The sequence below is a fragment of the Agelaius phoeniceus genome, chromosome 2 (assembly GCF_051311805.1).
Source record: "Agelaius phoeniceus isolate bAgePho1 chromosome 2, bAgePho1.hap1, whole genome shotgun sequence".
Classification (NCBI taxonomy): domain Eukaryota; kingdom Metazoa; phylum Chordata; class Aves; order Passeriformes; family Icteridae; genus Agelaius; species Agelaius phoeniceus.
Window position 1 is genome coordinate 76,817,066 of NC_135266.1, and position 12,075 is coordinate 76,829,140.

Here is a 12,075-nt window from a genome sequence, read left to right on the forward strand (position 1 = left end):
ATCAAGTATCTACTGCAAAGCTGTGGCTTAATAATCTTTCTCTCTCTTACAATAAATAACCGTTAAAAACTATAAATGAGTCCTTCACAGTAACTTTCATAAAAATGACTAATCCAAATGTACCATTTTGTCAGTAGTTTGACAAATGAGAAAGGAAGATTACTATCATGGTAATGCAGCAAATATAATGCAACACATTAGTCAATAGATGACTGGAGTACTATGTGGAAATAAAAACTTCTGGAATATGCTTGGTTGAAAATCATCTGTTACTATTAACACTAATTTCATCCTGTTACCTCTGCATTATAACTTTGTATGGGAGGTGCACTCCACACAGAAGTTCAAACTCTAATCTCAGATTTCCACTAAAAATACATCATATTTTTAAGGAAAATTGCATGCAGTTTGGTCACAACCAAATGAAAGTAGAAGTTGCAAACAGTAATGTACTCTTGAAGCTTACAAACACACTGAATCACCACAAATGATGTTTTTTTAATACTAAAGACTATAATAGTCAGAAAAAAGAGAGATGGGACTAAGCTGAACTCCAGTTATATGACAAAATAACATCTGAACATGCATTATCACTTGTTGCTATACATATTTATATTTTTTTCTGTTTTGTACTTTAAACTTTCTTAGAAGGAAAGGATAAAGAAAAAATAAGTATTAGCCAAAAGAAACTGTTTGCATAACAAGAATCTTATTAATACTTCAGAGACATTTATTTGACAGTTTCTTTAGAAAAAGAAATGCCTGGAAGACACATGGCACTCAAATCTTTCTTCTGAATCTGACAGTCAACATAAATGTTGACAAAAAATCTTGGTATCCCATTGGACAAGATGTGTTAATCAAGATCAAAACCAACAGCTTTCTACTTCTTGCCTGGAGGCAACAAAGATCTGTCCTTTCTAAAGTAGTCTTTCTCTCTTTCAGGTTCTCACAGTTTTCTCTCTATGTATCCAACACATATAAGGAATATCCAACACAGATAAGGAATCTGTTTCCTTAAATACTAATTAATTTAGATAAATTACTTTTATTTGTCTTTGTATTACCTTAAATACAACACTTCTGCCAATCAAAGTATATATAGATTTACCTTAACTAAAAATTAACCGCTTTATTGTCACACTGTGGATACCTTCTCTTATGTCCCCTTGAAAACTTTGAGAATGCAGATCTTTTCATTAATTTCTTCCAAGACTAGACAGCTATGAATTTCTACATTACTTTTATCAGAAATGCTTCACTCATGTCTTGATGGGCACCTCCCTAACAGATTAAAGAGTGTGTCTTGACTTAAATGTAAAGTGTCACCTGGGTAAAAAAAGTTTTTTTCCCCCACAGCTCACCATAAAGGCTAATGACTAAGATTTAAACTTATTGTGAAGTAACTAACAATATTATCACATTATTCTGTGATCTTTAGATTTTTATATACCTTTTCACACATCTGAAATCCTTTTGGACCTGTGTTTGTAAAGGTCTACTGTAGTGGAATTTACATAATATACTGTGTCACTGAATACCAGCACACTGAGTAAAAAATGACTCTTTAAAATTACCTGTATAGCAAGTGCTCGAGCTACAAGACTTCTAAGATATTGCAAAGGGTCTTCTGGACCTTCCCACTTGCTTTGCCATGTGACAGGACACTGAAATAAAAACATATACACTGAAAGTGTCAAATCAACTATCATTTCATTTTAAGTTGGCAACCTGAATAAAAATAAATAACCTGGAGATCAAATATATCTACAAAAAGCAAGGCAACACCAGCAATATAATGATCAAGAGCATACAACCTCAAACAGAAAGGCGGTTTTCCTGCTAATTCTTTGTGTGACCCAGCCACAGTGTTAATGGAGAACTTGCAAGAACATCTGCTATTCAATAAGGAAACATCAGTTGGTTCCATAAATATTTCCAAAAAGCCTAATAGCATTATGTCTTGCGAAGTCACAATGTCATCTTTCAACTGCAGGCAGTTTCCCACTCCTGCGCTGTAGCCTCCTCAGCCTTCAAAATGCAGTTGTGTGGCTCTGTGATGAAGAGAATCTGGTATAATTCCTCTGCATGATTATTTTCTCATCATCTTACAGCTTTTGCAGAGAAACACCTGAGAAAAAATGTTCTGCAAGACTTCCCCATATAAAATTTCCATTGACTTCAAAAAGAAAGGCTTAAAAGGGCATCCATTAAATTTCATCCTTATAAGGATAGAAACACTAATTTTACCTACTCCACAGGAATCTAAAGCACACTGAAAGTGACTGAAAGCTTCTCCTACTTATAAGAAAGACAATTAATGTAAATCAGTATCTGTGGAATATTGTACACTACTGAAGATGCTAAGCAGAATCAACAGTTTATACTGTTTACTTTTTACAGCTGCATTTTCTAGGAAGCTCCCATTCTAATAGAATATGTACTGAATTCAAAATCTGATCCCAGAAGTTTGCAAAAAAAGGTATCTTCCAAAGTAAATACTCTGTATTTACCTTTTATAGATAAAAACCAAAACATAACTAGATTCAAAGATACTAATTAAAAATTAATTCAATAAACTAGAATACATAGAACACAATAAATAAAGGACAGTTAACTGCATGGGGTTTTTCCTAATTAGGATTTTTTAAAAATGATTTTTTATTTGAGACCTTGCATTTTTGCAGGCTCTTCTACTAGATATGCATTTACAAGCAGCTCATCAATCTATCACTTACAAGGCATTTGCCTAATGCTGCTAGTATATCAGTCTAAATTACTTTAAGTCTAAAGAAATTGCTTAGCTAATTGTTATTATGCAAGTGTATCTCAGATGTGCTTATGCTCTTTTTGGCTGGGGTAGAGTTAATTTTCTTCACAGTAGATAGTATGGGGCTAACATACCAATTTTACATAAATACAGCACATTGCTGAACCTTTACAAGTCATACATTTATTGAATTTTACATTCCTATTCATAATCCAGCAGTTTCTTCAGGTGCTATAATCTTAAAATAGCTACAGTCCTAGTGGGTTTAACATATAGCTTTTGGAAAATAATCCTTTACTACATAAAACATGAAAACACTAAACAAGAAGAGTGTACAGAAAACACATGAAGAAAATCATTTTAGGATGACAAATTGAGTGAGGTTTAGCTGCAATGCCAAGAATGTGGCATTAGCCTCTCTGGAAGGCTGCTGAAAAAACTGCTATATGGTCACAATCCAATGAAGTGATCCATGTCAAGGAAAGTAGGTAGGTAAGCAGATGAAATGACAGAAGCACTGGTCAACACATCAGGAAGCACTGAACTGATGCTTGTGAGAGGTTAAAATGCACAGAATTTTTAAGAAACTTTTTGAGGCAGTGATCAGCTTCACAGCTCCTGCCAGTTCCAACAGAAGAGCGCAGCTAAAGCACACAAGCCATGCTCTCTTGCTCAGTAACAATAAATATAACTGTAAGAGCTAAAGAATGGCCATTACACATATCCCTTCCATTCACTATGACTTGGACTTAGTGCCAGTTTCTACCACATGGTCAAAACATGTTTTAAAAGGCAATGAGATTGCTAACAAGAAAACTTAATTTAGTCTGACTGTACAGCAATTTTGCTACCAATGCTGTCTTGTGAATCTGAAATGACAACAAATTTAATTATTGCTTTGATTAGAATTTGATTTATCAATAAATGCATAACAATCATCTTTTCAACAGTACTTGTTTGTCACATGAAGATAAACAGGATGTTAATAGGAATTATTGTTCATTGCAGAAGCAATCTCATTATCTATGCATTAGCATTGACAGAACTTATCAGTTGCTGGAGGCAAAACAAAACCAGAGTTTCATGTCACATCAATGTTTGACTATCTTTTAACTCAATTATCTAGATATTAATGATAGAGCATGTAAATTTGCTGTCACTAATTGTACCAGTTTATAAACATGCCCAGTGTGATGCCAAAAAAGATGGAGAAAGTACATATAATTCTGACTGATTTCTTCTATCTCAAGAATTTAGGGTGAGATGATAGGTTGGTATGACAGGCACAGCTTTTCTGGTGAGGTACGGCAATACTCCATACTGAATAAATGCAAAGAGAACTATTATTACAATTTAAATTTTAAGAAAATATAAAAACTAAGTAAGGGGACACATTTACATATTCTACTGGCTAATGTATTTGACTTATCTAGCACGACTTGGTATTTGAAATTGAAATAGTATTCCACAACTTCTAAACTTATTGGATTTGTCCTTTAGAGAAAGCTTGATAAGAGAGTAATACATTCAGAAGATTCTGCAAATACTTCTGAAAAATTTTACAGAAAATCGGGTTTTGTTTTAGAGTTTCTATGTTTAAAAGAACTCCATTTTAGAGTCTTTATCAATAAAAAAATTTAGCACATGAAAATTACTATTAGTTCAGTTTTCTTGGGTTTTTTCAATGCTTATTATAATGTATATTCATTACAAAATTACTTACCTTCTGGTTTAACAGAGCACTTGCTAGCCTTTGTACTTCAGAACTGAGCAGTGAGGTGCCTCTGATGACTTTACTTAAAGAAGCAAGTGACTGATGGATGCTCTGCACAAGGCGAATGGCATTGAACTGTTCCAGCGTAATGAATGATAAGATTGGAGATCCTTGCTGCTCTGCAGGAGGAGACACCTTCTGGTGGATCAGGTTAGAATTCTAAGAAAAAACGTGGGATATCCAGTTAATAAACTCAGGGAGACTATGGTGTTTTGCAACATATAATTTATTTAATTCGTGATACTTCATATGACCTTGTTAGCTTTGAATAGTAGCGATATCATCCCTTTTCTGACACTGAATTATAACTATAGTGATACTTTCAGTACTGTCTGTGACATGTTCAATAAAGGCAGCACTCTTCTGAAACAAGTCTGTCTACCCAGTTACTTCAAAAGCTCTTGAATTGCTGAAAAATCTTCACTTAGCTGAGTCATTGCTTTTAGTATTAGTGTAATGTGCTAATATAAAAAGCAGTAGCGTACTCAGCACAACAAGATTTTACTAGGTACTCTAAACTATGCTGCCAGTTCTTGCTTCCTGAGACTAGTTCAACATGGAATTGAATTAAATACTATAAATACAAAATAAATATCATTTTATGTGTAAATCTTGAGTAACAGACTCTGAGAAGTACTGCTGCTCTTACATTGCCTTTTTACTACTTACTTCCCTTCCATTAAAGCCACTGAAAACCCGAATTTATTCAATAATTTCAAGAGATGGTGCAATTTTTCAAATCTTAATTCATATGCAACCTATTACATAAATATATTTTTGCATGTGTTTGGAAACTACCAAACTGTAATGTGGCAAGATGCTGCAAAGAATTCCAGTTATAAAATTAAAAACCTTTTAGAAAATTCTATAAGGCACAAATGCAAAAAGTAAACCCTAGCCTATGGGAAAAAATGTTTTGCTATTTCAATTTCTAGTAATTTAGGAAAGATAAAATCAGATTTTATTTTCTCTAAAATATGTTTTTTAAAATAAAAAGTTTTGATTATTTTTCAGGTTAAATAAATTTCTGAATTGTCACATGGCAACTTGCTTTTCAGAGGGCACAGGATATTTACCTCTATAATCTTCCCAGGCACTATGTATTTCTCAGAACATTTACATTTTTAATTTCAAGCTCATATTCCACTCAGCTACCAAGCTAAAATATGAGAAAAGCTAAATGAATGAGCAATACTTTGACTTATGACTGACCAACAAAAATTTAAGGATAAAGTTTTCCAACACTGTTAAAAAGGTATACAAGAAAGTTACTGATCAAAGTGCCAAAGCATGTAGTATTTATAATTGTTGTGCTTTGCATTTTTTCTTTGCATGCATTCAAAAATCACAGTACCAGTTTCACATCAGTTTTTCTGAGATCATATTTTTGCTGAGGATATGTTCATTGTAATACAAAACTAGCATAAACTAGCTGATAATTTCTTATTGACATGTTTAATTGCACAAAATAAAGAAAACCCAAGACATTCCACCTTGGAGGCTTTGCTCAATCTTTGACACTCTCATAATTCACAAAGGCTTGTTGAAAAAGAAGTCCTCTAAGTTCCTCAATGTTGTCCTTTACAATAAGAGTCTCCTATGAATTTCAGATTCATTTCATCACTCTTTCTAGTGTTTTCCCTTGAGAATTTGTTGAAACAACCCATCTGTCATTTCCATAGGAAAATTAAACATGAATACCAATATCATCTTATACATTTAATGTCCTATTACATTCTCTTAAAATCCATTATGTATATAACTCACATTAGCTTTTAAAATATGTGTATGCTCTTGACCTGCTTGGGAATTCAGACGAAGAACTGCTGAAGTACTGGGTGTTTTTCCTAATCATAAAAACTGAAGGTAGATTCTAATCTTTAATATTAAATACTGTATTTTGCTACCAATATTAATCAGGTGTATTTTCAGATGTTGATAATTTTCCCTCTTTCAGTTCTGTATGTGTTGCTATCTTAGTATAAGACTTCATAAAGTCTCACCTAAACTGTTCCAGAGCTTTACTTTGTTACCTTCTTAAATGCAAGCTTTTGCAAACTCCAGTATGTTCTGAAAACTGCCTCCTCAGAAATGTAACAAATGCAATGAAAATAAACGCATATACCTTTACTAGTTCTGCATTTGATTAAAAATGCAATTTTGGTGGTGGTGGTGATGGGTTTTAGAAATCTCCATTGCCCTTTTGATGTACCTGGTTTGCCTCCTCCTTCGAGACTCTCTGCTTATTTTTTTTAGATATTAGCCTCTCACTGTTTTTCACATGGTTTTCATCATTGAAAATAAAATAAAGAATGACCCTATATTTCTGTTTCACTGATTTTCCTTCATGGAAAAGACCCTGTTGTTTTTTTAAAGGTGAGATAGCTAATGAGGTACCAGACATGTGGTGTGATTCTTGGGGCTGTTCTGCACAGTGCCAGGAATTGGACTTCAAACTAAATGGCAGGTTCATGAGAATTTAATTAATTTGGTAAGTGTCAAGCTGTTATTAAATCATGCTGCAAAACACTGTAAAAGCAGTTTTAGGACAGTATTCATTACAAGGATGTTTTCAATCACAAGAGTTAATATGTATGTTTTCAAATGAGGCTAATATAGGTGACAAGGTCATGACATTCTGCATTAGTTCACAACGGCTTTGCTTTTCTAATTTCAACACAGATGCACAATGATTTGAAGCACATTTTAAGTATCTATTTAATTTAAATAAAATTCAATTAAAAATTTCAGAGTCTGAATTCTGGCCAGACTAATAATGAGTGGATGAAGGAGAGGCAACTGCCATGATTCTATTCTTATATATAGATAATGAATAATAAACCTTCCAGTTCAACAATTTCAGGATATCTGAATAATTGGTAGCAACAATTAACAGGGTTTTGCATTATGTATGATCTGAGAGAAAAAATGAAGCCCTGCAAATTACCAGAAATATTTCTGAAAAAGCAACAACATGTAAGTCCTTGCTACCCTATTAATATAGAAGAATCATATCCCATTCAGAAATGTCTGAACTGAAAAAAACCTGTGGGATCTCAGCACATCGTTCCCGATGTCCAGAGATGCCAGGAGAACCCTTGGGGGTCTCGAAAATCCTGGAATGTTGCCAAGAGTGTTTGGTGGCTTGATTTTGATCCATCCACAGAAGTAACAAGAGTTTGAGGACAAGAGAATCACTTTAGAGTAAAAGGTGTAAAAGAGACACATTTAGAGGGTGAGATATAGACTTTAAGGTTTTTGGTACAGGGGGGTTATGGAGACAAGATGGAGGGATCAGGGCATGTCTCGTCCTTCTTCTTTCTTCTTCTTGTCCTCCATCTCCTGTGATGATGTTGGCACTTGGGGATTGGTTTATGGTGAAGGTGCACTTGCTAACATGGGTGAAAAGCATTGGGAAATAAAGGTAAATATTGTGTACGTAGATTTTAGTATAAAAAGACATGACCGCCCCGTGGGTGGTCAGAGAGTGCCTGTGACTGCTTGCAGATCAGACCTCTGTTGGGCAGACAGAAAATTTTGTAGATAAGAAATAATAAACAACCTGAAGATCGAAAAGCTGAAGAGTCCAGACTCGTCCTTTGAATCGCGTGCCACCCAAGAACCACCCTACCCGTGTCGGGGCAGAGACAGACAGCCGGACCCGACAAAAACCTAAAATTTCCAAAGCATATCTGCCATTTTTGCTGTTTCGCCACAAAGAATGTTATAGGCTCTGAAAACTGAACAAAAATAACTCCTATTCACAGAACCACAAAACAGCTGAAGGTTGGAAGGAATCTCTGGAGATTGCCAGGTGTTCAAAGCTACAGCAGGTTGGCCAGACCTGTATCCAGTCTCCATCCAAGAGTATGACCCGTTGCAGCTTTTCCACATAGACTCCAGTCAAGTGCCAGGGGAAGTGTGGAGCATATGAAGCTCCAAGGGGTCATAGTCTGAGGGCCAGACTAACCTCAGCAGACTTTCCACAACGTCCCACAGCTGAGCCCCTGGAAGGCAGCAAAACTTCCTAAACAACAGATGAGGTCAGACAATGGGAGCATCCTTCTCCCAGCTGCAGGGAATTGCTCACTGCTTTTCCTTACCACTTCCTCACGATGCTTCTGTGTGGATCAGGTTTAGTTGGCTTTGGAGTTTCATTAAGAGTGCAAAGAGAAAAATATGTCCACACTGTGAGATTATGATCAATCATTGAGATGTAAATTCTACAAGATATACCTATGTCAAATGGTAAACTTTGTTGAATTTCAGAATTTTCAGTACATAGATGTACAACAACTGTTTTCAAGGTATTTGTAAAATAATCCTTTTTTAATTAATCCTTGACTTACACACTCAACATGGGAATAAAAATGTTCAAAACAACTTAATCTTTGTCTACATATCAACAAATTTCTGGGAGTCTTTTTGCCTCTGGAATAATTTTTTTTTACAGACTTCAGGAATACTTTTTTTTAAATTTTACTTCTTCATATATGGGAAACAGTATTAGTTTCATATTCTCTGCCCATTCATGCATAAATAAAATAATTTATGATTATTAACTTAAGCAACAATTCAACTATCTTCTTCATTCCAATTACCAGGTCTTTAAAAATTCTGCAAACAAAGATGATGCCTTCATTGAACTATCAATCTAGAATGAGAATGTAGTACTGCATGCAATGTCTGTAAAATATTAAAGATGTCCAGGTTTTTTCAAAGCTGGAAGCAATTACTGGTTGAACAGATAATGAAAACTAATTTTGATAAAAATATTATTATTGAAATTTTTTTTGAAACACACAAGAAAATGTCCCCCACACAAAAAATAAAACCTATAAAAGGTTTTATCCTTTTATAAGATATAAAAAGATAAAAGCCATCCTATTCTAAAGGATATATTCAAAAGATTAATTTAATTATCTGCTATTGGCATAAAACCTTTAGAAAATCAAAGAAACTTCAAGATAATATGGAATCCTTGAATGTTTTGGGTTGAAAAGGACCCTAAAGATGATCTAGTTCCAGCCCTCCTGAAGAGGCAGCGATACCTTTCATAGACCAGGCTTTTCATTTAACCTGGTTTTGAATATTTCAGGGATGGAGCATCCATTAGCTCTCTGGGAAACCTGTACCAGAGCCTTACCACCCTCTCAGGAAAGAACTTCCTAATATCTAACCTAGACCTACCCACTTAGCATGGATTAGATGAGAATTCAATGAGATGCTTCAAAATGTAATGGTATATTCTAATGTACCTCATGTCACTTCTATGTATGTGGTTATTTGAGTAAGGGAAAGGTTCTTCCCATTACAGTGTGGGTGTGTACCAGACATAGTTTTAGGCCACAACATCTTTGATCTATTACTTGATCATTGAGGAGACAAATAATGGCCTAATGTCCAAGTGGGCACCTAGCATGAGGTGGGAGAGATCCTTCCCAGGTGTGCATAGTGTCTGCATTCACACACATCATATCTAAATGTATGCCTGGAATAAGAATTCAATGGGTGGAAACCAAGCTTTACAAAATAAGTTAAAAAACACCAACAAACTGAACTAAGCAAGACTAACAAAGGAACTTAAAGGGAGTGATACTGGATACTGCGGAGGGGATTTTCATGAACTTCAGTTTAAAGCTAACATCATATTTCAACACTATTAATAATTCATTGTATTTGAAATCATTAAACATTACCTTGTGAATATCAGATAAATGAAGAGACTAAATAAAAATCTAAAGTGCATTAGCATTTTTCTTGGAAACACACAAAGGATGCTAGTCTTATGTTTTGAGTGTGGTCTCACCTCCATATGGAGAAAAAAGGTGATTGTCTATTGTATCACATACAGACTTCACAGCTAATTATGCACCTAACCTTGTATTTTCCATCTCAAATGCATTTAATTTAGTTTTTCTCTTCTTATGTTTCAACACTTGAGATAATTTGTTAGACTATATTTTAATGTATTTACCAGAAAAAAAAAGTCATCTTTCCAAATTAGGTACAGTCCTACCTGATTAAGCTTCTTCCATAGGTTGAGAACAGGAGAAAGTTCTGTTGACCATATTTCTCTGTCAAATTTGCAGCCAGCAGTTACTGACCTACTCAGGATCCGAAGCTGTGAAATGACCTGAGTGATGAGAATACAAATGCATTCTTGAAGAAAGATAAACAAACTTCCTTTAGCACAAAAATGCCATACACTAGCAAATACTCTTCAATTTATCTATGAACTATCCTTTCCTGCATACTTAATTACTGATCATGGTCTGATCAAAACAGAAACAATACCCATATTCAAGAACAAAACATACCTGAACTTCATTCATATTAAACCTAAAAAAAGCCCTACATATTTTCTTATCATAGTAATTGTCTTTGTCCAATTAAAATTTAAAAACTACTGAGGTGCATAATTAAGTAAAAAGCCTCTTTTCCACACAATTTAGAGACAAAACTTGAACTCTGCCTTTAACTAGGCTCAAGCTCTGCCTTTAACTAGGCTCCATCTGTAACTAAAAATTTAAGGGGAAACAAACTCCCAAAATATGTTACTAAATACATACAATAACTATCACCAGCAAATAATATAACTATAAGCCAGCAAATAATAAGACACCGAAACTCAACACAATTATAATAAAATTCAATCTGATCTGACCGGGATCTCTTATTTACATATTCATGCCACCTCAACCTCTTTAAATGCATAAGTATTAAAAAAACAAAGCATGAAGTTAAAAAATAACTGCAAACCTTCCAGAAAGGAGGGGAGCTTCTAGTTCATTAGGTACAACTGCCTTTTAATGTTAGCAACCCTAGTAAGTTTACAAATCAACTGATAAAATACATACATACATTTGGAACAAAGACCACTGAAATTAAAATTCTTCAGTGATATTGCAGTCTGTCTCTTAAACTGTATATAAACCCCCTGGTATTTTTGAGGCATTTTCGTTAAATTTTAGTTATTTTTCACAGAGTATTTTTTGCAAGGCATGTTAGAGAACAACTTATTAATTCTCTCCTCTTTCACTTGACAATAAAGAATTAAGCTTCATAGCAAAAATGTATTAATCATTCAGAAGGTCTGGACTATTTAATTGTAACACAGACGGAGGGAGAAAGTCAAGTTGTTTTTCTGCTGGGATTTGACTTATTTTCTAGTCTTGAAAGATGTGCAATGATGAAGTGCTTTCTTTTGTTTTTCATTTTCTTTCACTGAAGCAAACCTCTCCTTCCTATTTATCAGCCTTGATAGGGACTGTGAAGCACTACAAGATGATAGTACACCCAACCATCATTTTAACTTCTATAAACAAGCTCTGACCATGAGACTGTGGTTTAAAATCCTGAAAGAAGAATTTAAGGGCAGTAGTAGAATCACAATCTCAGAATGTAGGAGAGTAGATTTCAGCTTAGTCAGGATCTTTTTAGCAGGAAGCAGTTGGCAACTGTTTTAGAGAGCAAAGAGGGGCCAAGAGAGCTGGTCAATCCTCAAGAAAAAAATTCTCAAGGCACAAAA

The 12,075-nt window shown here is 34.4% G+C and overlaps 1 protein-coding gene across 2 annotated transcripts in view; it reads right to left on the reverse strand.

The window, feature by feature from the left end:
* Nucleotides 1–12,075, reverse strand: part of DYNC2H1 (dynein cytoplasmic 2 heavy chain 1) — a 144,432-nt gene that overhangs the window by 24,266 nt on the left and 108,091 nt on the right. For both annotated transcript variants that reach the window (XM_077173954.1, XM_054652170.2), the window contains exons 83-85: nt 10,564–10,680; nt 4,494–4,703; nt 1,578–1,667 (exon numbers count right to left, since the gene is read on the reverse strand). In XM_077173954.1, the coding sequence (XP_077030069.1) occupies nt 1,578–1,667; nt 4,494–4,703; nt 10,564–10,680 (417 nt within the window). The remainder of the gene's footprint in view (nt 1–1,577; nt 1,668–4,493; nt 4,704–10,563; nt 10,681–12,075) is intronic.